The sequence below is a fragment of the Populus euphratica genome, unplaced genomic scaffold, assembly GCF_000495115.2.
Source record: "Populus euphratica unplaced genomic scaffold, PopEup_1.0 scaffold20.1, whole genome shotgun sequence".
NCBI classification, from domain to species: Eukaryota; Viridiplantae; Streptophyta; class Magnoliopsida; order Malpighiales; family Salicaceae; genus Populus; species Populus euphratica.
The window spans coordinates 377,737-402,108 of NW_011499854.1; the positions used below are offsets into that span (position 1 = coordinate 377,737).

The window sequence follows — 24,372 nt, forward strand, 5'->3', positions numbered from 1 at the left end:
TTTTAAATAAAATATTTTAAAAAATAATTATTATTATATTTTTAAATATCTTTGTAGAATAACGATCTTCTCAATTTTTTTTTATATACTAACTGAGTAAATTATAAACTAGTTCTAATTTAGTTAAACGATTTAAATAATTAATTAGGTCTTAAGAACTAATTAATAATTTATTTGATGAGCGTTAACTGATTTAATATTGTTTTATTTCGAGAAACGTCTTCTTTTCTTATTGATTGTTTTCTGTATCATCTACATTTTTTTCTATTTTTTCAAAATAAAAAAATAAAATAAAGAGAATATGAAACGGATGAAAAAGATTAAGTTACAAATAGATTTAAGAATTAGTTTTGGAAACCAAAGGTACTATTTACTTTATTTTATAAAACTAGAGGTATAATTTATAATTCACTCAGATTACATATGAGAACCAAAGCAACGGATGAGATTTACTTTCGATGGAGTGCAAGTGCTGGGGTTTTGAAGCATGATGCACGAAGCTCTAAAAAAAACTTTATATTTTTATTTCGGCAGGTGGCATTGTGGTTTAGGTATCTGTGACCTACTAATTAATATAAAAATGTGCGGACACAAGCACGCTAGTTGTATGGTGATGATGCTCCTTTTCTGATAAATAAAATGTTTTTTTAAATTTAAAATAATACTTTTAAACCAGGCTGGTGTTCTCTTAATTCTGATAAAAAAATTTCTATCTTTATATTTTATATTTTAGATTGGAACCTTTATGTTTATATTTGTCATCCAGTACCTTACTTGTTTATTAAATTTGTAATTTGAGATTAATCGTTATAAACATAAACTAGTTTGGACATTTCGAATTATAAAAAAATTAATAAATTGAAATAAAAAAATATATTTAATATGTTTTTAAATAAATATTCTTTCTTCCAAAACTCCTTCCAACTACTGATTGAAAATTAGAAATAACAAGGGCATCAACTCAATATGCACTTATAAAAGCTTAATTGTTTTAAAGATATTATTATATTTCGATTCATTTTCCAATAGTAAAATATCCTCATGTGAAAGACTCAAAGCTACACTAATTTATTCTTTTCAAATAGTAATTATGAAAAAATAAATAAATCATAACAATTCTTTAAATAAATCATGTAGGGGTAAGATATTTCCTTCAATCTCAATAAAAAAACTAAACTAAAATCGATTAAATTCTATTTAAAATTAATATTTTTTTAGTTTTTTAGATATTTTGATATGAAATTCTATTTAAAATTAATATTTTTTTAGATATTTTGATATGATAATATGAAAAATAATATTTAAAAAATAAAAAATATTATTTTAATATATTTTTAAATAAAAAATATTTTAAAAAACAACTATAATTATAATTCTACCATTACACTCGCAAGGGAATGTTGAAAACTAAACCTAAAATGTTGAGATAATTTCCAAAGGTATAAATCAAAGGTCAACTGGGGGGCCACATTGACAATCCATTTTACTTGCTGCAAAGGTCAACTCAATATTTTATACCAAGAAATGAAAACTGAGATTTTTTTTTCTTCAACGTGGGGAGTCGAATAAACAACAAGTAAAGCATCCCAACATATTACGAGGGAGAGATTAGATAGAGTGGGGTGACAGTACTTTTATCAATAATATACAAAGCCAATGGAGCAAAGTATACAAGCATGTGTTCTCATACCATTGACCATGGCTTCCTTGAAAACAATAGAGGGTACCTGGGTAGTGTGAACAAGTGCAAACTAAAAACCGTGCTGTCTTCTCCATAAACAATGAGAATCAAGTCATCAACTACATCAGTAGTTTTGCGCGCCTTGTTTCCAATATTGCTGGCCGAGGTTAGGAGAAAAAGCACTTTGAGAGTAGCCATTGAATTAAGTGGAGATATTGAAGATCAGAAGTTAAGAGTTACCCAAAGAAAGAAAAGCTTGATAGTGCAGCCTGCGGAGCTTCATCAAAATCAAGTAAAATCCATGTTATAGCAAGTGGGGTTGCATGGATAAGGGCAGTCAATTTGCTTTACCATGTTCCGGTTGAAGTACCAATCACCTACTGACTCTGCAATGGTCTGTTACAAGGGTTGCAAGGGTAATCAGCAGCATATTAAGAAAATGTAAAGATACAAATAAAAAGGAAACTAAAAGTTACTTGGAATGAAGCTTCAGTTGTAACAGGCACCAATGGCAACTCAAAACCACAGTGACACGGAATCATACAGAAAAATTTGATTTAATGTAAACCAACCTAACATGTGAGATGATGAAATGTTCTCACCTTAGTGTTGATTCTAGGAGAAGTAGATGAATGCCATGTCTCAGCCATCCATGTTTGACAATGACTAAAGCAAGAATTTATGAACAACCCCCCTTCCTTTTTTTGCTGGAAATCACTCAGTGCTTTCAGCATAGAACTACGGAAACCTGTAATGATAACAAGCAGTAGTAGGAAAGCGACAAGCAGAAACCACATCATCGACAAGAAAAGGCAAGACAGTTCAGATGCCTAACAAATGTCACAGGCACAATGAGCAAGGAATTTCATGTTAGCTAGATTCCATTTTACTTGTTTTATCCACCCTGTACCTTAAAGACAGTTCTAATATGAAGTTCTCAACATGTGTACAATAAACTAACAATCCAAACGTTAACCATTGCTTAAGGACATAAGGAGAAAAATACACAGAACAGAACAGAACCGAACCGACATAAGGAGAAAAATACACAGAACAGAACCGAACCAAACCAAACTCCTGGAATATATCAATTTTGTGAAGGACTGCATGAAACATGAATTGTATGGGCACCCTATTTCATGATCTCACCGTGTCACCTTCTAAATTGATCCTAACAATGCCACTATGGTTACATCTCATGACCTTAATCATTTATCACATCATTCCCACTTTTAAACACACCAGACATGTTCAAGATGGAAAAAGTGCAGATATATTTTATGATCAGTGATCACAGACAAAAGAAAACTATGTTTGGATGGCCGTGTTCATCTGCTTTAACTAATTTTCAACTCCATAAATGCATGGCTTCAAATGCTCGCTCCCAACCTAGGCTACTTGGACAGCACATATTTTACATAACAATACATCTTTTCTTGTTCTTTTTTTCTTTTGTTTGATCTTTCATAGAATAATGATGGTTTTGAGATTCATGATGACAGGAATTATTTTGGACTTTAAAGTAAGAACTAATTACCTTGCAGTATTTCCATCTGGCTAGGATTACAATAGCGAAGGCTCATTCTACATCTTTTCCAATAGCCTTGAGGATCTGATGCATCTGGTACCAAGATGTGTTGTATCTAAATTTATTTTATCCTATTAGCGAGGTTCAGGATGGAACATGAAAAAGTTGCAAATTATGGCAAATTGAAGATACTTTTTGTGAATGAAATCACCTGCCAAAAATCATAGGCTGGGTTGACAAGGAAAATTGGAGTCCTTGTTTCTTTAATGATTTCTTGAGGAAAGAGACACTGGCATTAAAATTCACGAGCAACAATCATGATTAAGGAGCAACAAGAACTTCATAAAAATTTGAAAAACAAAACCACATGCCCACAGAAAAGGGGAAAAGAACCTGCCTTATATGGGTCCATTCTTGTTATACAATTCTTCCGCAAACTTTTCACTACGCCCTGGCAGCAGGACAAGTAAACAAATTATGTGAGCCATGACGGCTTGTGAATTCGCTTCTTCCCTTTTTTATATACTTGTAATTTACAATGACAGTTTACTAATTGTAATTGCCAATTTGCAGCAGCACCAAAAATATAAACATGAAACCCCCTAAAAGATCACAATTTGTAGCTACAACACTAGTTCAAGATGATAGAAGGCACTAAAGTACATATTCTAATTGAAGTTTTCAAAGTCAATGAAACCTATGAATTGACTTCAAACTCAAAATGGCAAAAAAATTGTCATTTTGAAGATATTTTCATCAAATTAATAAATGGTCAAATCTTTTTTACCATTGATATGAAACTGACTTAGTCCAATACATCATGCATGTTAACCACCAACATAGAGAGAAATTGTGAAGAATAAGGCAGCAGTGATCCCATCTAGCTTAAAATTATGGAAGATGATAAGGGCATAACTAATAAATAAGTAAAACCTGAAGCTGGGTAACATCTCGATAGAAAGATCCCATAGTGTTATTTCCAAGAACATCTTTCCTGCAATAAAGAAAGTAAGAGAATGGGTTTTCTGGTGTATTTAGTCACTTAGGACATATAAAGACTAGTAAAGAAGCATTATAGAGAAGTGGTAATTGCTAAACACAAAAGATGCAGGACTTTCCACGTCGTCTGGTGCTGTATAGCTAATAGTTATATATACTAATTCTGGAGAAAATTTATAATTGCTAACCTCGTGTAGCAAAGAGCGGTTATGGTAAGAGAGAAGAAGATGAGAAAAAAGATACCGAATGTTCAACACAACCCACAACGATACAAAAAACTGATTCAGGCATCAAACAAGTCACAGGTCATGCTAGCTAAAAATATTGGTACACCAAACAGTAGTTTGCATGCAAAAACGTACTCATCAAGGAAAAAACCTGCATCAGCAAGACATTTGACAGTTGCATCCTTTGGCAGAAGTTCTCGAAAGTCATCACAGTGAATAAGAGTTGCCAATCCTCCAGCAGAGCATCCTGAAAGAAGAGCCTACAAATTTTTCAAAATTCATTTGCAAGAATGGAAAGTGGTCAGAAAAAAAATGCTGGGCAGCAAGATTGTCTAATTCTAACATATAAAAACAGCACAAAGCAAGAAAGAAAAGGAGGGTGCAACAGAAATTCCCCCCTTTGTTAGTATTATAACTGGTGAAGAGACCACTGACCAGTGTCCAAAACAGGACATGCTTGCACACAACAATTTAAAGGATGGAGAAGCTACCTGTTTGGCATTGGATAAGCCGATTGATAACAGTTCATCCATAAGGGCTTCCCAGATGAGGTGGCCTCTGAATAGAAGCTTGGTACCATCCTGTAAGATTAAAAAAAAGTCATATGAAAACCCAAAAAAAAGAAGACAGGCTAGTTTCTTTGTAGTAAGATGCGGGTGTTGATAATCTTTTCTTTACCTTAAACTCATATTGTGAATGGCCAGCAAAAGATGCGCCATCACAGTAACGTATCTTGACTTTATTCCAGTTAAAGAAATCTGAAGGAAACATGATGATTAAATAATATTAGTGATGAACTGAAGCTAGCTAGCTAGCTAATTACTAGAAATGGGAAAAGAAGTTGACCAGGATTTTGAGAGGATTGATGGCTTAATATCCCAGAAAAGGGGACTTGGTGATCCATGTAGCTGGAGGATCCTAATGCCGTTGACTTCCGTTGCAAACATGATGCTATCGTATTGCACCACCCTCCGCCCTTGGGGGTGTTATCTCTCAGTTATTGAAGAAGATGTATAAAATAAACACCCACAAAAGTAATATTACTAATAATAATACCTCAACGTGAAGAATCCAACTGTTAGAGCCAGATCCAAATCCTTTCCGGAAATGGTAGCCAGGCAAACTCCCATCTAAACAAACTGCAATCACAAAAGAGTCAAATAAACAAATATCATTTGATTGGATTAGATCAGATCGAATCGAATCGAATAATAGAGATAGAATAGAAAAGAAGAGAATACGGGCGCCTCTATCACTGGCATTGTGTAGCAGGGTCAGGCCTACTAGATTGTCTATTGTGGATGTGGTGGCCGCGGGATCTAAGGGTAAGGGCCGGGACAAGTAAGTGAGAATAAAGACGATGATGGAGAAACCGACGGCTGCAATTGCCCAGTCCTTCTTGCCCCACTTTCTCCACCACAAGAACAAACCTCGAAGCCTCAGGTTAGGATTAACATTTGCCATCTCACTCGCCTTCCTCCTTCCCGTCAATTCAAATTTCACTCCCTCTTAACTCTCAACTCAACTCAGCAAAAGATACATGCTCCACTACCGCATAGTGTATTAAGGTGGTACCATTTAAAATTTGGATAGTGCTTCCACTGTTTGATTAATGGTTAGAACTTGTAACTCTGAAATTTAAGTTCATTTTTTTCTCTTTTTACGAGAGCTGAACTATGGAGTAATTATGATTCCCAAGCAACGACAGTTGGGTATAGCAGCAAGGGGTTAGTTTTTCATGTGAGGTGATCCTAGTTTGAATCCGTTTTAGGGTGATTGACGATGCCACAAAGGGGAAGCGACCGGAGAAATAACCTAGTACAACCAAAACAAATATATAATTGCTCCCAAATTAATACTTTTAAAGTGTGTTCAGGAAAAACTAGTACAACCAAAACAAATATATAATTGATACTTTTAAAGTGTGTTCAGGAAAAATTTTCGGTTTGGTAGCCCAATATAGATGCAGCTCATTTGCTAAGACAGAGAGTTTCCTAGGCTGATATCAAGTAGCTTAGATGGGCCTGAAAGGCTTACCTGTGTTTTTTTATTTTTTATTTCTCTGATTTATTCTCTTTTTTTATATAGTATTATCGTAATCTTAAAAAAGATATTTTGATATTGAATTGATTCTTAATCTTACAAAAATCTGTTTGATTTTATTTTTTGGACAAAGTTGAAAGTTAAGGGACCATGATTGAAGAAGAAAAAAAAAATCAAGCATGTTATAAAAAAAGTTAGTCCCCTCGCTTTTTACCTAAATTTTGTCTTCGGTTTCTTCAAAGTTCCTTTCTTGGTTCTTTTAGTTTAGGGTGAAGCATTTTGATCCAAAACTTTTTATTTTTTGTTTCCATCTTGATTCCTGATTTGAAAAAATGAGTGAGTCACTGAAAAACAATAAATAATGAAGAGATAAAGTTTTTGGTTGGTAACGATTATAGCCATAAAAAAAGTTATTTTCATGTTAGCTAGTTTCTTTCATCGAAAAGAGTTCCATTGAAATATTTGTTGACCTTCATCTTGCCTAAAAAATTAGATTGAGTCCACCAAAATATTGTCTAGTTAATATTTATATAAAAATAAATAAAATGATGGCAACTATAATTTTTTTTAGCCAAACATGGTTTTCATCAAGTTACTTATGTTATATTAGTTCAACTTCTATACAATTTAATTTCAAACTCAAGCAAAGTAAAAAATAAAGAACAACAAAATATGTCATTTAGATTTTGGCATAAAAAACTTTAATTTCATCCTGAAGTTTTAATTTTCCTATCATTTGATCCTTGTTTCAACAATTCATATTTTGATACCAAACTCTATTATTTCCATGTTTTAGACTCCGAATATTGAAAGAAAAAATAGAAAATCATCTGAGAGAATCAATGAGAGAAAAGGTAGTGGAATGACCTCATTTCAGCTACAAAATACGCCAACCTTTGTACCATCGGGTTCATCTTCTTGAGATGAATTCATTAAAGGAGGTGTTTTACTGCGGAAATTTTAGAAAAAGTAGACTTGAGTTTCTGAAATACTACCACCCACAACACAGGTAAGGTAGAAGGCTAGTAAAAGCAATTCGGAATAAGATGGCGAATATAAAATGAAGCTTTCGGAACTTTAATAACTCATTTAGCATTAAAGTATCTGAATAACACTTCTCCACATCCATGATCTAACATTTACAACCATACCAAAATCCACCTCAGGGCAAAACCAGTGACATCACAAACCGCCTGGAACTACAACTATGAGCAGCATTTATACCAAACAGGCAAACTGCCTTTCCATGATAGTTCATGAAACAGTTGGCATGTTTCAACAGCGACTTTGCCAGACATGCAGTTTCAAACATAACCTGGGGGAAACTACTGTATTGACTGCGGCATGGCATGCGGACGACTTGTAAATTCATTGAATAAATTGAAACCATTAAAATCACAGTTGAAGCCATTCCCCTCTAACGCCAATAGTGGGCGTCGAGTCCACAGAATCACAGTCCAGGAACCAGGACAGGGACAGAGATAGAGGTCATTTCTATTCTCTTAACCAGTGAGCAAGTGATAAACATCGTATGTGAATTTATATTTTCTTTTCTCAATAACCTATCTACCAAATAAACCTCTGTTTCCCAGGCTCATGGCTCCAATTAAATGGCCTAAACAAGAACATAAACATTGTGAAAACATTGGTTACCACATATCCAAGTCCGATGAGGACCAAACTTTGAATATCAACGGTATGGGAGTGAAGCATCAAGAAGTAGAATGGTATGGTATAGTATCTGAATTCAATAAGCGGAGCAGGAACTAGAACTGCAGCTGTAGCCAAGAAATATGCCAATACCCAAATCTTTGGTTTAGCTTTCCTTGCCAATAAATGACATAAAAAAAGAATCAGGGTAACAAAACCAAATAAAATCTTAGATGACAATGGAAAGGGGAAAAAAAGAAGAAGATGAAGACAGCAAGTACTAACCCAATACTCTGACAATGGAAAACCATGAATAGACATAAAGTGGGACCAGAAGGTACTTTGTTGACTGATGAGATTGGATGACCTTCCGCCAAAGATAAAAGGTATAGTGCCGATTGTCAGCAAGGAGATAGGCATGAGCTATGCTGCAACAGTAATCAACTAAATGATGAAACAGTGACAAAGAGTGGCAAGTATATAAGCATTGTGGGGGGGAGACCAATACATCAGAACACATATCTAGTTCAAGTCGCCGTGGAGAAGCCATGGGATCACTATTTAATTTATTTGCCAAATAAGCTTGCCTAACTGAACTAACCTGTAAGAATGCACAGAGAGAAAGCTGGCAGTAAGAGCCACTATCCATTGACAAAAACCAAGGGGCCTTTTCTTCCAGAATGACCAAAACAGATGCACAGCTTGATCCAAAGAGAAATGCAGGGGAGCCAATGCCAAAGAAGAAACCAGACTAAAATACATTAACTGTGCAAAATGTGGAGAAACTGCATGAGCTTCTTTTGCACCTGTGACATTCAGAAAAAGAGTGAGAAACAAACTCTTGCTAATTACGATGGTAGGAAGATAGCATGAGTAGTACCAAGAACTACACTCCCATTCCAACGGACAAAAGCAACAAAGGCCACCAATACCATTATGAAGGGGCTAAAGGAGAATAAAAGTTTTGACTTCATATTCCATGATGTCAAACAGATTGCCTTAATCTCATCAAGAAAACCTGCAATATAGTACTAGAATGGTGTAAAACAAAAGTGCATGTGCAGAAGAATTTAGCAAAACTTCATAAATCACTGAACTCATTAAACTAAACAATAAGTGAAACAGAACCTGATGAATGGCTTGCTGAATAGGTGAGTGTACTCGTCATAGAACTTTTGCTGTTATCCACAGCACTATTGGGCTTTCGTCTTCTGATGTTTGAGCCAACTATGATGTGATTGTTTGGGACTGAAAGGCCAGTTTTGTTGCCCGTGGCATTTAAGTTGTCTAGTTTCACACTCTCTCTTTGATGGGTCAGAGTAATATCCATGACCCCAGTGCATGCAACAAAAAGCATCCAGACAATATTCGTCTGTCGGATGAAAACTGCATAGGCTCCAAGCTGCACAAAACCAGAAAAATAAAATAAAAATGAGCATTTGTAAGAAATCAAAATGACAGCAGTACAATTTCATCAATAGTATGATTTTATAGCATCTCCAGAAACACAGAAGCATTGAAATATCCAAGCAGCACACCATATTATTATTGTATCTTAGAAATTGCACTTTCCTACTTTCAACACACTAGGTGCATTGTTCCTCATTCAACTTGTCTACTTCAGGTTCTTGAAGTCTACAGTTCTTGGTCATTGAGGTAAATAAAGGAGAAACTAATTGCATGGAGCAGCTAATTGCATACTCTAATAGTTAAATTTGTGAAAACAAAACAGAAAATCAACCACTATGTTTAGCAACACCACGGCAATAATAAAATGTTTACTGGAAATTGCTTGAACTAGGGACTGCATAAGAATGCCAAGTAGTCAATGAGGTTCTGATGTTAGAGAAAATATCAAGTGTATCCAAGAATTCTGGTAGATGAGCTAAACTTTAAGGAGCATCTGAGATTCTAATACTTCAAGTTCAGGTTCTCAATTCTTAAGAGTTTACTATATGAAATTAAACATCCTGGTCAAATTCCTTCAAAGTTTCCCTCCTCCCTTGGAAAGTCCAAGCTGCCAGGGATGCTCCAGTAGCAATCAAAAAATTGGAAAAAGAAGTCCACACTCTACAGGAAACATGTTAATGCTCTATGGATAAATAGTATACTAGATAATAATGCAAAAAGAGAACTGGAGCTAACTCCTTTACCAATGCACTTAAGTGGTATTTCTTCTTCAAGCATGCAAGATACATAGCAAGAACTGCAGTAAGTGATGCAACATCTGTATAATAAAGGAACGTGAAGAACCAGTGAAGCGGGTACAGCGCCAGAACCACCGCAAAAATTGTTGCTTTTCTTTCATCAATATTTGGTCTCAAGAGGGTGATGATCTCGTATACAATAACACTACATAATATTGCCAATACACCATTCACAGAGCGAAGAATTGGTGTGGAGCACAATTGAGAGAGCAATGACACCCCACGTACGAAAAACATGCCTGGAAACAAAGAAGCAACATGGGCAAGTGAAAGATAGTACCTGCAAGAGTTTTTACATTGCAAACATATCAACTCCTCCAATAACATAACCATCCTAACACAATTATATAGAGCCCAACTACACACAGAGATTCAAGCAAACTTATCAAATTCAATCTCAAAACAAAAAATCACTATTTTACTAACTGGGGAAGCATAAATCAATCAGATTTTTTTTTCTTTTATCAAGCTAGAAATTAAAAGAAGTGAGAGAGAATGCAAATACAGGCCAGGTGGAGTAGTGATCATGGGATCCCAACTTGCAAAATTGCCTTTGCAATATTGTTGAGCCTGAGGAATATGGAAAATCTCGTCCTGCACAGGGCGTAATTCTTCTTTACAAATGTGTGATCAAACATGAAAATTAAAGAAAAAAATCGACATGGGTTTTACCAATAATCTTACCATGTATGGTTCAGGTACAATTCGATTGACGAGGATTGATATGGGAATAACCCAAGAGCTCACTATCAATGCGACTGCTATTCTACCCATTCCAGATTCAAATAATTATGTAATTGATATCTCTTTGGACAAGGCCAGGTTTTCGGAGAGGAAGCGAGAAAAGCAACGAGGGAACTGAAAATTAGAAGGGAAAAATACACCGGCGGCGAGACAGAATGCCACTGTGAAAGTGAAACCAGAACGACGAAGGGGCCGAAGTCTTTCAAATCAGCCCAGTTAAGTAATCTAAATTTGTTGGCCCATTTATATTGCACGAATCCAATTTGTTACTAATCATATAGGCTTATCCTCGCCAATCTAAATTCGATTGACGAGGATCAACCTATACGATTAGTAACAAATCAACCTTCAAGCTTTTTCTGTTTTTTCCAATACTTTTCTTTCCTCGAGATTGACGAGGATCAACCTATACGATTAGGAACAAATCAATCCCTAAACTTCAAACTTTTGCTGTTTTTTCCCATACTTTTCTTTCCTCAACGAATTCATCCCCCGTCAGTTTTCTTAGAAAAAAAAAGAATTTATTAAATTTTTTATGAATAAAATGTAACGATACTATATTTTAAAGCACTTGACTTAGGAAAAAGATGTAAATTAAACATTCTTACTTTTTAATTGACAAATAAGTTGCACCTACTTTGTCTTTTTAAATCTGAACTTTTCTTCATATATAAATACAATTTTCGGACATATAATCATAAATTTACTTTTAAATAAAATATATATTACTATAAGGCAAAGTTTGTCACCAAGATATATTGATAGTACGTATAATGGCACGTGTGATATTTTTATATCATTTATTTGACTTGAAAATAAATGATAATAACACCAACAATGATTTTATCAAAATGAAGAGTTCTTTTATATTTTTTATTAAGTACTCAAAATTATTTTTGTGTGTGTGTGTGTAATAGAGGTATTTATTAAAATAAAATGGAAAAAAATGGATTGGGTTTAAATGAAAAAAGCATAATGTAGTCATGTTGTTTTTCACTTACCCGTATAATTTACATCCTGAACCTTGTAATTAAATAGTAAGATATTTTAAATCTCACTGTAATTTAAAAAAAAATCAATAAAAATTATATAATTATTTACAACATTGTTATTATTATTTAAAAGCTTTTATATTAAATATTGGGAATTTGCTGCTCAATAAAAAAACACTGGCCCCCGATCTCTGAACCCAAAATCAAATTTTGTTGAAAGCAAAAACTGAGTTTTGATATTGAAGACCATCATCAGTCTTGTCTTCTCCGTATTAGACTCGCTATTCCAACTTGATGGCCTTGCCTGCTGAAGAACATCAACCCTGTCTTTTTCATTAGATTCATCAAACCATGAAAAAATCCTTAATCCACTAGAAGTACTTTATCCCGCAACAAGTCTCCATATGCAATTCGTGGAAAAAGACAGCAGAGACTATTTTTAACTCACTGTTTCAACAAACTTTGAAGGTGTCGATTAATTCAGAACCAGCGTCATCAACAAACGAAACTGTTTTCTATTGCTTTTCCTTGTGTTTCTCGAATACAAAAGGAAATAAAAGCAATATTACAATTTTAATTTAGAAATAATTATGTGATTAACAAAACAAAACACAATTTATGCTCTATTTGTAGTCATACATAATTTCAAATATATATAATATTACATGAGTATTATTTGTAGAAGTGGTTTTCTACAAAGTAAGTAAATTATATCCCAAGTCTTGCTGCCAGTACTGGTAATTTAAACTGATTTATGGATGAATGCGTGAGAGAAAAGAAAGCTTGGGAGCTCATGTGATAGTGGGTATGTAAATAGACTAGAGGGGTTTAATGGCGGGTAGGTAATTCTGGAGGTTTACCAAATCTCAACGCCTTGAAGGAATCCGAAGCTTAGAAAAATCTAACGCAGGAGGGACTGTGTGATGCTTACATTACACCTTATACGATTTGGACATCTGCATATATAATGGGAGAGTTAATTATATGTACTGATATTTATAATTAAGCAGGATATAATGAGATCTTGTAATTTTACATGAATAAGTAGGATATCATGAGTTTTAAATCTATTTTTTTAAAAGAACTTAAAAGGTGTGAAAGAATTAACAATAAAATTAAATCATTTTGGAACCTTGGACGTATTTATTATTCAATATAACTATATCTATGTTCCCCTACAAAACCATTTAAATATTTCCAACTGCTGATAATTAATTGTTTCAGAGAGGTTCATTAGTGCAAGGCTGGTTTTTGTCAAACATAATTGCGAACTTGACTTGCTAGTTTTGATGTTTAATAATTAGGGAAACAAGTCCGTGAATGTGGAGGGTGAAGCCTCCTTCCTTGGCGAAGGATCCTATGCAATCTGATCCTTCCCTCTTTAAGAGCTCACCTCAGCTATAAACCTGTACCTTCTCCCTCTCTCTCTCTCAAAGAAGAAGAAGAATACAGAGAAAACACTGAAAATCTAGCTATCTGAGAGGAATCATGACTAAACAAACACAAAAATAGGGCAGTTTGACGATTAAAGTCCAATCCATCTGGGATATTTGTAACAAAATCGCTCCCTCCCTCCTTTTTTTTTTTCTTTTTTTATACGTTTTATTTCTTTCTCCCATGATCTGCATTAATATATGGTAGCTTATCCTCGTGTTCTCGAATTTGTTGTAAAAATCTCCTTCTCGATTAGCATGTCAAGTTCAGAGCTGTTTATTGTTAAAGAAAACAATGAAGAGAAAGAACTCAACTTCTTGAGTAAGAGACCCATGTTAGAATTTCAGAAAGAAAGTCATGCAACGACCTCACGAGATTCTGATCCTCCTCAACAGGTTCAAGAACAAGAAGCCAAAAGCGAAGTACATCATGAGAACCAAGAAAAACGCAACAATACTTTAGATCCCAACTCTATTGAAAAGCTGTCTTTAGAAGCAGTTCTGACGGAAACATATGTTGTTGGCGACGACGACGACGGATTCAAAACTCCAACATCTTTGGATCACAAGATTTCTATCACGAAATGCCCACCTGCACCTAGAAAAGCCAAGCCGTTCCTATCAAGGAAAAGAAAAGCATCGCCACCAAAGGCACGTACAATCCTACAGCTTGATCTATCACAAGAAATTGAGGCACTATTTCCTAGTACCATTGTTGTTGATGTGACAAAAAAGATCAAGAAATCTCCAAGTGACAACGACATAACCGGTGAATTTATACCTTCTCCAACTTGATTTGTAAGTTAATTATGTAGAAATTACACTAGTGAGATTATAAATAATGATCCACAGGGAAGGAAACTACATATCTATATATATATTAATCTTCGATCTTTATTGCATGAATCTTGTTTTCTTCTTCTAATTCCTTGATTGAAAGAGATTGTCATATGTTTAGATTGGTATAAGACCCTGACGATTTTATAAAGTTTGAGTTACAAAAGCAGAAAGGTTATGAAGTAGAAACCGGAAAAAGAGCTGGATAGATGAGGTATTCCGACTTAACTGAATCCAGGCACTTTTTGTGCTCAAGGTGTTATGCATGCTGTTTCAAAGAAAGAGAACTTGTTTCCAAAGACTAAAAGAAAGGAAGCTAGCTAGCTTCTATATCTTTAGTTATTAATATAGAAGATCAAGTTTAATTTCAATCTTCAAAGTGTTTTTTCTTTTCTCATTTATATTGAATTATCTAGAGAAATTATTACTGCAAGAAGATTGAAGGAATACTGGCTGCAGCAATGAAGTAAACCTTCTTATTTTGTATAGCAATTTTAGCGATGGTGGTTGAGGAATTTGATTGTGAAAATAACATGTATATCACGTAGATTTTCTGTCTTTACTTTTTGTTCTTCTCTTTTTATTTGAGAAGCATGCCTTAGATCTTGATAGCAAAGCCAAATGATGCATGTGAGGAAGGATGATTTTCATATACAACAAAGATCGGGTCTTTCCATATATCAAAATGGTGTCTGGCAAAATCCCTGTTTATAGAATTTTCTTAGATTTGTATAATGTTCGAAGTTTGGCTTTCCGAGAGAAGCAAACATCCTCCATGATGAGTGCTGTCAGCTGGAAATAACACTGAATAAACATTATCTATGGGAACGCCATTGAAGGGCCATAATTCGATGCAAGAGGCTATTCATTCCTGCTGTATTTAAAATTTATTATTAGTTCCTACATGTGAGTGAAGGGTGCTCGAGGGGACTCCCCAGCTGGTTTCCGCACAATCATCAACCTTAAAGCATTCATGAACGAGAGTTTAATCCACAAAAAGAAATTTGTTTATGATGTTTCATAGTGAAATGAGAAATGACTTGTAAAATATTTTTTTTGTTATGCAGTAATTAATTATCAATTAATGTTACAATAAGAAAGAAATTTAAAAAATATAAAATTTAACATGGTATCTATATCTACAAAAGTGATAGGCTTTTATTTTTACTATATAAAAATAAAGTTAGATGATATATATTTATAATAAACCTTAAAATATTTAATGAATTTTTGTCATTCAATAAGTATTTATAATTTTTCTTAATACCACTTTATCATACCACAGGGTATTACCTTCACATCCTCTAATCTATTAATCATCCCTAATAATAAAACAAAAAACAAATCCTAAAATAATAAATATCATTATTTTGTTTTGCTAGCTCCATTCATATATTTGTTTATGAGTCACAAACTACAATTTTTTTTTTATAATTAATATATATTGAAATTAAATTTCTTTTTTATATATTATTTTTTATTAAAATAAAATTTAGAATTAACTGATTCATTATTATTTATAAATTATGGGTTTTCTCTCATATGTCAACTTAAAAAAATTTCACTCAGCTAAGACCTTGTATATTAATATTCTTTTAATTAAAAAAAAGCTAATTTGACACTTTTTTTTAAAGAAAATACCCCTTAACAATCAAACAAATTTTTTTCACATACCTAAAAAAATAAAGAATAAATTTTAAAATAATCAAGGAAGGGAAATTTGAAAAAAAAACCTAAGAAATTAAAAAAAATGAAAAAATAATTATAAACTTGAAACCTAGAGAAATAAAAACTTGTAAATTTTGAAAAATGAAAAACCATGTACATAAAATATCGTAAAATGAAATATATTTAAATGGTAAGGTTATAAGTTTTATAGTACAAATATTTTTCAAAAAAAATTTATATATATATATATTATTTATTTTATTAATGTGAATGTTCAAGTTAATTTATATATATTTCAATAAAATTTTTATATATCTTGAAATTAATAATTATATAAGTTTCTAGTGATTTTGAGAAGATTTAAATTTGTGATTATTAAGAAGAAAACTTAAAATTTGATTAATTAAACTGCTTCTCAAAATTATATATCTTTTATTTTTATCGTTTTTTTTTTATGTTCTAGTTTCTTATATTTCTGGATTTTCTATGAGGGGAAGTAATTCATCTATCCTTCCTTATATAATTATGAGAGCGTTCTTCCACACATTTTTTGCGAGAATATTTCACCCTATATATGCGCTTACATATTAATTATTTTTCTTCTTTATGCCTTTTAGTTTGAATGAAAATGCATCTATAATCACAAAAGAAAACTAAATCTTCAAAACCCGAAAAATGAAAATTTAATTTTGAAAAATTTAAAAAGATTGAAAAGTTAAGAGAAAACCTAGAAATTACAAAAATAAATCATGAAAACCTAGAAAATAATTTAATTTTGAAAAACTCAAAAAGATTGAAAGGTTAGAGAAAACCTAGGAAATACATAAATAAATTATGAAAACCTAGAAAAATAATAAGAAATCGGAAAACATCATTTTTTTTTCAATAAAAAAAAGAAAAAGAAAAGAACAATGTTTTAAAGCATTGTGTATATAAATAATATAAAGTTTCAAAAGACCCAGGTTTTTCAATTTTTTTCATTAGTTTTAATATATTTTTAATGGGTTCGATTTTCGTGGAATGATTCGAGTTTTTATTTTATTTTTTAAAAATATCATTTTCTTTTGAAGTTATCTTAACTTTTTTTTAACTCTCTCAAGTTAGATGCTTGTCAACATGGGAGTCTTGTATTTATCGAGTAAGTGGCTCGATTCATCTGGTCGAGTTCAATCACACATTACCCTGCAAAGAGGTTAATAAAGAAAATAATGGTGACATGTTTCCTTCGATGGTTTGGACTTTCGCAGCTGACGTTACACACACACACACGCACTGGCCAGAGGTATTCACGCTCGGCGGAAAGATATATAGATCCACATTTAAATACCGTGAGAGTGAATTTTAAATTTTTTTTATTTAATTATGTGTCAATACAAATGAATATTCATAAGAAAAATAATGATTTAAATTTTTAAGAAATCATATATTTTTATTTAAAATTCTCCTTTTTATTAATCTTTTTTAATTAAAAAACATGTATTTTTTAATACTGGTGTGAATTATTGAATAAGTACATAAAGGAAATTAAAATAAAATTAAAAAATATAAAAATTTCTTTTAATTTGAAATATTCCAATCCAAACTCCATTTTCTTATTTATGTGTTTTTATTTTTTTCTTTACAAGAAAAAAATATTCGAATCCAAAAAAATCAATGAAATATTTTATTTTTAGAGATTAATGTAAATATTTTTTTTATCTAAACCCAAAATCAAGAAAATCATTTTTAGAGATTAATATCAAGTTTTTTGTTAAAATTTCAAAATCGATGAAATTTCTATTATTTAAAGATTGATGCCAATTCTTCATCAAAAACTCGAGATTTTCATTAAAAATGAAAAAATGAAAAAATCTTCTATTTTAGGGATTAATGTAAAATTCTTGTAAAAATCCCAAAATCATTAAAATATTCTATATTAAAGATTAATGTCAAAATCTTAGTTAAAATTTCCAAAATTGATGATATTTTCAATTTTTAGGGATTAAGGTTATTTTTTTATTAAATTTTCTTAATTGATGAAATCTTATATTTTTAGAGATTAACATAAAAAAAATATTTTTTATAATTACCATGTTGATGAAATCTTTTATTTGTAGAGATTAACATTAAATTTCTCAACAAGTTTTCAACATCTTTTTTTTTAAAAAATATATAAATATCATAAGATACATCATAAAAGAATATGCTAAAGTATAGAATTAGATAATTACCAACATGCATAAAATAAATCTAGAAGATAACATTTCATTTGAATAGATATGCTAAGGGTGAAGATGATCTTCCTTTAAACATAACTAGCCTAGTATTTGAATTTCTATATCAATGTTTATTATATAATTTCTAGTTTTTTTTAATTACTAGATGGTAATTTTATTTTTATTTATTTTTAATTTTGGTGAGTCTTGTATATAATAATTCTCATAAAAAAATATTTTCATCAAAACAAAAAAAAATAAATGAATAAGAAAACATAGTTGTTTTGACCGAAGAGATGTAATTTTTTCCTTCTTAACTCAGATCATTGAGATTTTTATGAATAATTATTTTAATGGATTTTATTTTTTATTAAAAAAATACATTAATTTAAAAATGAAAAATCATATAATAAAATATATTTCTTTTTAGAATTTTCTCCATTGCTTTTCTTGCAAATATCAATTTCCATTGTAATAAAATTAAATAAAGATTGATTTTAAAAACCGCAATGGAAGGCCAAATTGCACATAACCTAAAAATAAACCAAAATGGGAGGTGGAGACGGCAAATAATAAAATGGGAAAACGATTGGGCAGCGTAGAGCTTGTGAAGCCTAAAAATCCAGCCCAATTTCATCGTTCGTGGCTCCAACTTGCCGCCTGCTGGTTCAATAGCAAAAAAATCGAAAGACGTATAGACCACTTGAGCCAGCGTTGACCTTCAAAACAAGAAGAAGCAAAGCTACGTGCTGAGGAGGAAAAAAATATAAAGGTTAAATCAGTCCCCAAACTATATATCAGTTTATAGAGCAATCCCTGGTTTTCATATTCCTGCTAATTGTTCCCTATAATTTTTTTTGGTCTAACAAGGTCGCTTCCATTTCCTTTCTTACCATACAATTGAATTATTAAACACAATTTTATTAGCTTAAAGTTCTATGATATTGTATTTTTAAATTATATGCTTAAAAATAGTGTAAATAAATCATTTCTTATTTTGTTACTTGACAAATAAGTAACCATCAATTTGCCTTTGTAATTTTAACTTTTTTTTATATATAGTTGAAGATATCCATCAATTTGCCTTTGTAATTTTAACTTCTTTTTTTATACATAGTTGAAGATATTTTTTCTCGCATGTGTAATTATAAAATATTATATTTTTTTAAATATATTAATATGTATTTATTTATTTACAAATTATTATAACTATTATATAAAGTTGGGTATAAAGATACTTTATTGGTACAAAGACATAATGGCATGAAATCTTTTATAATTTATTTCACTTGATAAGATGAAAAAATAATATAAAAACCAATTAATTGTCATAATTTTATTTTATTAGGTTAATCATAGTGTTTCAATATATTACTTGAAAAAGGTTTTTGCTTGTACAAATCAAATGAGAAAAGATCATATCAATGTAATTTACTTTGAAAATGAACAAGGAAAAAAAATCAATTTATGTTTTTTTCTTAAGCATATAGTCGGAGTATAATATCATTAGGATATTATTCCGTATTTTAAAACCAATTTAAACTGACATGAGTGAATAGATTAAAGGAATGAAATTAGCAGGATTTGAAAGTTTGAGGACTTAATTGGTAGTAGAAAATAAGTCTGGGACTGATTTGTAGTAATTCCAAAAGACTAGAAAAGGGAACGTGTAAACTAGAGCTTTGCAAATCCCAACAGGAATTCATGAACTGTGAAGGGAACGCACGAGAGTAATGATAAACCTACGTGCGACGTGAAGAGACGTAATAATAAGGTAATGACACCCTTAATTTGACCGTTTCCTTTGTCTTAAAAAACCCATAACGCCAACGGCACCCTCCTTGTTTTCCTCTCTTCCATTCCCACCCCGCCCAGCCCCACTGCACTCCGCCTCCTGTTCGTTCAATCCTCCCTCCCTGGAGCTCCTTCTTTGCTCCCCTTTTTTTTCCTTTCTTGAGAAACCCCACAGAAGTTGGTATCCAATATATTAATGTGCCAAAATGGAGCGAAAGAGAACGCTTACCATGAACTGGGATGCCCTGGGCGATCATGATCATGATGACGATGACCGTTTCTTTGAAACCTACGACCGCCTCTCCTCCGTTGTTCCTATCGACTTGAATTCTTCTGGTTCCGATGAAGACGATGACTTTGATGACACTCGTATGTCATTTGCCTCCGCCATTTCCTCCCTCTCCACTTCTGAATTCCGGAACTATGCAGCGGCCGCTGCTTCAATGTCCCCTAAGTACTCTGCTTCCGTGTCCCCAGATTATGATATCTGGATGGCAGCCCCTGGATCCATTACAGAACGTCGGAAGCGTCTCCTTCAAGGCATGGGTTTGAATAGCAATAAAGAGCTTCTTAAAATGGCAAGTAAAGGCTTGATGCGTGATGTTACCAATAAAAATATTGTTGTCATCGACGATGATAATTCTACTATTGATCATGATCACATTGGAGACTCCAAACGGGAGGCTACCCCCTCACTACCGCTACCCGTTCTACTTGTGCGTTCAAGGTCTGACGGTGATATAGAATCATGTTCTGTTGACAGGAAAAGAAAAGAAGAATTACTTGGGTTGATCTCAAAGCAACGACTTACAAGAACGTCGTCAATGATAATTGTGTCTCATGGTCGAATTTTTCCATCTCAGGATTCAAACAGACTCTCACCCAAGGATGCACGAAGAGAACGCCCAGTTGCCCACAGCAGCGCACTTACTTCAATAATATCAAATAGCAGGTTTGGGGCGTTTTTCTTGATAAAGAATTTGGATACTGGAAAAGAATTTATTGTTAACGAGTATGATCAGGATGGGATGTGGAATAGGCTCAGTGATCTACAAACAGGAAAGCAATTGACGATGGAGGAATTCGAAAAGTGCGTTGGCCATTCACCGGTTGTCAAGGAGCTGATGCGGAGAGAAAATGTTTCTAGACTGCACGTTACTGATGAAGGAAATGATCGCAAAATTAGTGCGAATTCATACCTTTCTAAGAGTTTGAGAATAAGCAAAAGAAGGGGGGCGGCTCTTTTGAAAAACATAAAAGGGGTGGCTTATTCGATGTCTATGAGCGGATCGTCAAGAATTCAGGATCCAAAACAGGAGCCAAAATTGAGCAAAAACTCTGCCTCATCTGGATGGATAAAGGTTAGGCAGACAGGGAAATCGTACAAGGAGCTAAGTGCTTTGCATCTGTGTCAAGAGATTCAGGCTCACCAAGGATCCATTTGGACTATTAGGTTCAGTTCAGATGCTCGATTTCTTGCAAGTGGGGGTGAAGATAGGATTATTCATATTTGGGAAGTGCAAGAATGTGAAGTTATTGCATTACATGATGGAAATCTTACCCCACTTCATCCATCATTATGTAGCTCAACTCCAAGCCTAGGAGAGGTCACACCCATGTCATCGGAGAGGAAGAAAAAATGGAAGGCTTCCTCTAGCAGGAAAGGCAATCCAATTCCGGAGTACGTCCATGTGCCAGAAACTGTGTTTTGTCTATCCGAGAAACCAGTCTGCTCTTTCACAGGTCATCTTGATGATGTCTTGGACTTGTCCTGGTCCAGATCTCAGGTTAGAATCAAAACGTTCTCTGTTAGTAGTTTATAGAAGCACGCATTTTTTTCTAGAATCTAGAGAAAACAGAAGAACGAGACGATTGCTTTGGATTTTCAATTTTAGTATAAATTCAAACCTATTTCAAGTCTGATGATGTGAAGATCAAACTACATAAAGGTTATTCCTATTTTCGAAATTCGACTACTTTAAAATAATGAAGTAACCCTTGCCATACTAATTAGCAAATATTGTTTCCTCACATCCCATAAACATATTATACTTAACCTGTAGGCAATTTTATGGATTTACAGCTGCTGCTGTCATCCTCAATGGACAAAACTGTTAGGTTATGGGACATGGAAACGAAGAGCTGTCTAAAGTTGTTTGCTCATAATGATTATGGTATGATGTCCACACGTGCTCTTTTGGACCTTACCGCATGCGTTTTGTTTTATACTACAATGATTAAGGTGTGTTGGTTTGGCTTGCTAGTGACTTGCATCCAGTTCAATCCAATGGATGAGAGATATTTCATAAGCGGCTCCCTTGATGCAAAAGTTCGAATCTGGAGCATACCCGATCGACAACTGGTGGACTGGACAGATCTTCATGAAATGGTCACTGCTGTTTGCTACACTCCTGATGGCCAGGTCTAGCTATGCTCCCTTTTGGCTTTTGCAGCTCTAGATTTCCTATGGAAGCACTTTATCCAGAGTTTGTGTATTCCCGTCATTGTTGGCTTCAGAGGCAGAATTGAGCTTGCAAACTAACACTGTAGAGGGAAGCCGGCTCAGTGCTGAAATAAGTTTCCAGTTTTTTTCCACACTGAAGTTCGGTTCTTCTATACCAAAATCACAAATCCTCTATTAAGTTCACCCAGCTAATTAACGACTTCTCATCACATATACTGTGTTGTTTAATAGTTAAGTTCATGAGCATACAAGCATAGATAAATGTGACTTGATTTTGTTCTTGACGATTTGGTACTTCCTATGTCTTCTGTAATTCCAGGGTGCCTTGGTCGGTTCGCATAGAGGAAGTTGTCGGATGTATAACGCGGAGGGTATGTCTTGCTGTGATACATTTTTTTTTTTTTAAACAGACATGTATTGTATCCAGGATTATATTTTAATACCTGCAGTTGTTCCTGTACCATGATTGAATTTGAAATCACAACCATGGATTTACCATTTCTACCAATTTATTCTTCTGTTTATGGTTTCTGAACAATTTAAGTACATTAATTTGGTGAACAGATTGCAAGTTGAGCCAAATGGAATGTGTGGATGTTCAGAACAAGAAGCGGTCTCAAGCAAAGAAAATAACTGGTTTCCAGGTAACCCATCAGTACCTTGTTGTTATATCAAAGAAAATCAGATTTCCTTTGTGCAGTTCATTTACATTTTTGTGTACATTACATGCAAAATGATTAAGTTCGTACCTCGGTAGTTTTCCCCAGGGAATCCATCTGAAGTGCTCGTTACCTCTGCTGATTCCCGTGTTCGAATTTTGGATGGTTCAGAAGTTGTTCATAAATTCAGAGGTATGGCCCAAGGCATAAAAAGCATGTGCTTTTCTTTCTAATCTAGCGAATAATAACTTGTTTCAGTCTACTAAATCAGACATATTCCAATGAAAATGTTTATTTGCTTACAGGTTTTAGAAATATCAGCAGCCAAATTTCAGCTTCATTTAGTTCAGATGGAAAATACGTGGTAAGTGCCAGTGAAGATTCCCATGTATACATTTGGAAGCGAGAAGAGCCTCGGACTCGAGGAGGTACTGGAAAAGGCAAGAGTGTGATCAATACTCGATCTCATGAAAGCTTCCAGTGCAGAGATGTGTCAGTAGCCATCCCATGGAATGGTACAGTAAAGGGTGATCCCCCGCCATTGCAGTTGCATTCTAAAAGGCAATCAAAACGATCTTCCGCCCCCTCACAACCACCATCAGCCAGCACTTCTCCCACTAAAGAAGATGCAGCTGTAAACAGTAAGAGACATTTCCCACCTTCAGCCAATGAGTCGCCCACTAGAGAAGAGAATTCTCCAGTTAAGAACAGCAAGAGACAACTGCCACCTCTTCCAAGGAAAAACAGCATAGATAGATCTCATACTCCTCCTGAAGAATATCTGTCTCTAATTTCTCATTCGGATTCTGGACTTGGAGAGTTATTTGCTTCAAGCTCTTCTTCAATAAGATACGGTGATTCACCTTCTATTTCTGCTGCTCCTACTCCATCTTCCTCTTGGTTATGGCTCGATGGAGGTAGCCATGGGAACCAAACTATCCAAGCAACAGCATGGGGCTTGGTGATTGTGACAGCTACATTAGGAGGCGAAATCAGGACATATCAAAATTTTGGGTTGCCTCGAAAGATCGGCCGCCAAGCGCACCTATTTTGAAGCATGCATGACATATGCTATTTTTGTATTGTTAGTGAAAATAGAATCATAATTTTGGTTTTAAAGCTTATGCTTCAAGCATGATCTGTGCCGGCAGAAATGTTATAGCAGAGCAGAGTTAAAACAATGAAAGACTGTAAATGCCGAACTTGATCATAGCAATCAAAGTGGTTGGTATCAATTAGTTTTATCTTTTT

General features: G+C 33.5%; 3 protein-coding genes across 5 annotated transcripts; 1 reads left to right on the forward strand and 2 right to left on the reverse strand.

Moving 5' to 3' along the window:
* Nucleotides 1–1,487: 1,487 nt before the first annotated feature.
* LOC105122464 (protein notum homolog) lies at nucleotides 1,488–6,271 on the reverse strand. The gene is made up of 12 exons (XM_011021571.1): nucleotides 5,677–6,271; nucleotides 5,492–5,574; nucleotides 5,282–5,411; nucleotides 5,114–5,193; nucleotides 4,927–5,016; nucleotides 4,571–4,695; nucleotides 4,143–4,203; nucleotides 3,607–3,660; nucleotides 3,421–3,498; nucleotides 3,219–3,324; nucleotides 2,284–2,429; nucleotides 1,488–2,077 (listed from the first exon to the last, which is right to left on the reverse strand). Exons 1-12 carry the CDS (start codon nucleotides 5,897–5,899, stop codon nucleotides 1,970–1,972), a joined length of 1,284 nt encoding a protein of 427 aa, XP_011019873.1. The 5' UTR covers nucleotides 5,900–6,271; the 3' UTR covers nucleotides 1,488–1,969.
* Nucleotides 6,272–7,675: 1,404 nt separating this feature from the next.
* On the reverse strand, nucleotides 7,676–11,291 carry ALG10 (DIE2/ALG10 family). Of its 3 annotated transcripts, none has more exons than XM_011021573.1 (8): nucleotides 11,020–11,291; nucleotides 10,841–10,929; nucleotides 10,282–10,615; nucleotides 9,257–9,530; nucleotides 9,009–9,146; nucleotides 8,730–8,934; nucleotides 8,414–8,556; nucleotides 7,676–8,298 (listed from the first exon to the last, which is right to left on the reverse strand). In XM_011021573.1, the coding sequence occupies exons 1-8, from the start codon at nucleotides 11,107–11,109 to the stop codon at nucleotides 8,045–8,047; spliced, it is 1,527 nt and encodes a 508-aa protein (XP_011019875.1). In that variant the 5' UTR covers nucleotides 11,110–11,291; the 3' UTR covers nucleotides 7,676–8,044. The 3 variants fall into 3 exon arrangements, with proteins under 3 accessions (XP_011019875.1, XP_011019877.1, XP_011019876.1); XM_011021574.1 differs by having other exon boundaries at nucleotides 8,158–8,303; XM_011021575.1 differs by lacking the exon at nucleotides 11,020–11,291 and having other exon boundaries at nucleotides 10,282–10,574; nucleotides 10,841–10,928.
* Nucleotides 11,292–20,064: 8,773 nt separating this feature from the next.
* Nucleotides 20,065–24,372, forward strand: LOC105122466 (WD repeat-containing protein 44). Its single transcript, XM_011021576.1, has 7 exons — nucleotides 20,065–21,785; nucleotides 22,082–22,172; nucleotides 22,263–22,420; nucleotides 22,782–22,833; nucleotides 23,027–23,106; nucleotides 23,220–23,313; nucleotides 23,427–24,372. Exons 1-7 carry the CDS (start codon nucleotides 20,205–20,207, stop codon nucleotides 24,173–24,175), a joined length of 2,805 nt encoding a protein of 934 aa, XP_011019878.1. The 5' UTR covers nucleotides 20,065–20,204; the 3' UTR covers nucleotides 24,176–24,372.

What these genes read in the sequence shown, in the direction of transcription:
- LOC105122464 (XM_011021571.1), bottom strand. Translation starts at nt 5,899, where the DNA reads ATGGCAAATGTTAATCCTAACCTGAGGCTTCGAGGTTTGTTCTTGTGG. An exon ending in GTTGGATTCTTCACGTTGAG is followed by an intron (nt 5,412 to 5,491) that starts GTATTATTATTA and finishes AACACCCCCAAG; the next exon opens with GGCGGAGGGTGGTGCAATAC. An exon ending in GCTTATCCAATGCCAAACAG is followed by an intron (nt 4,696 to 4,926) that starts GTAGCTTCTCCA and finishes AAAAATTTGTAG; the next exon opens with GCTCTTCTTTCAGGATGCTC.
- ALG10 (XM_011021573.1), bottom strand. Translation starts at nt 11,109, where the DNA reads ATGGGTAGAATAGCAGTCGCATTGATAGTGAGCTCTTGGGTTATTCCC. An exon ending in ATCACTACTCCACCTGGCCT is followed by an intron (nt 10,616 to 10,840) that starts GTATTTGCATTC and finishes AAACTCTTGCAG; the next exon opens with GTACTATCTTTCACTTGCCC. An exon ending in CTCTCTGTGCATTCTTACAG is followed by an intron (nt 8,557 to 8,729) that starts GTTAGTTCAGTT and finishes TTACTGTTGCAG; the next exon opens with CATAGCTCATGCCTATCTCC.
- LOC105122466 (XM_011021576.1), top strand. Translation starts at nt 20,205, where the DNA reads ATGGAGCGAAAGAGAACGCTTACCATGAACTGGGATGCCCTGGGCGAT. An exon ending in TCGGATGTATAACGCGGAGG is followed by an intron (nt 22,834 to 23,026) that starts GTATGTCTTGCT and finishes TTTGGTGAACAG; the next exon opens with ATTGCAAGTTGAGCCAAATG. An exon ending in AGTTGTTCATAAATTCAGAG is followed by an intron (nt 23,314 to 23,426) that starts GTATGGCCCAAG and finishes ATTTGCTTACAG; the next exon opens with GTTTTAGAAATATCAGCAGC.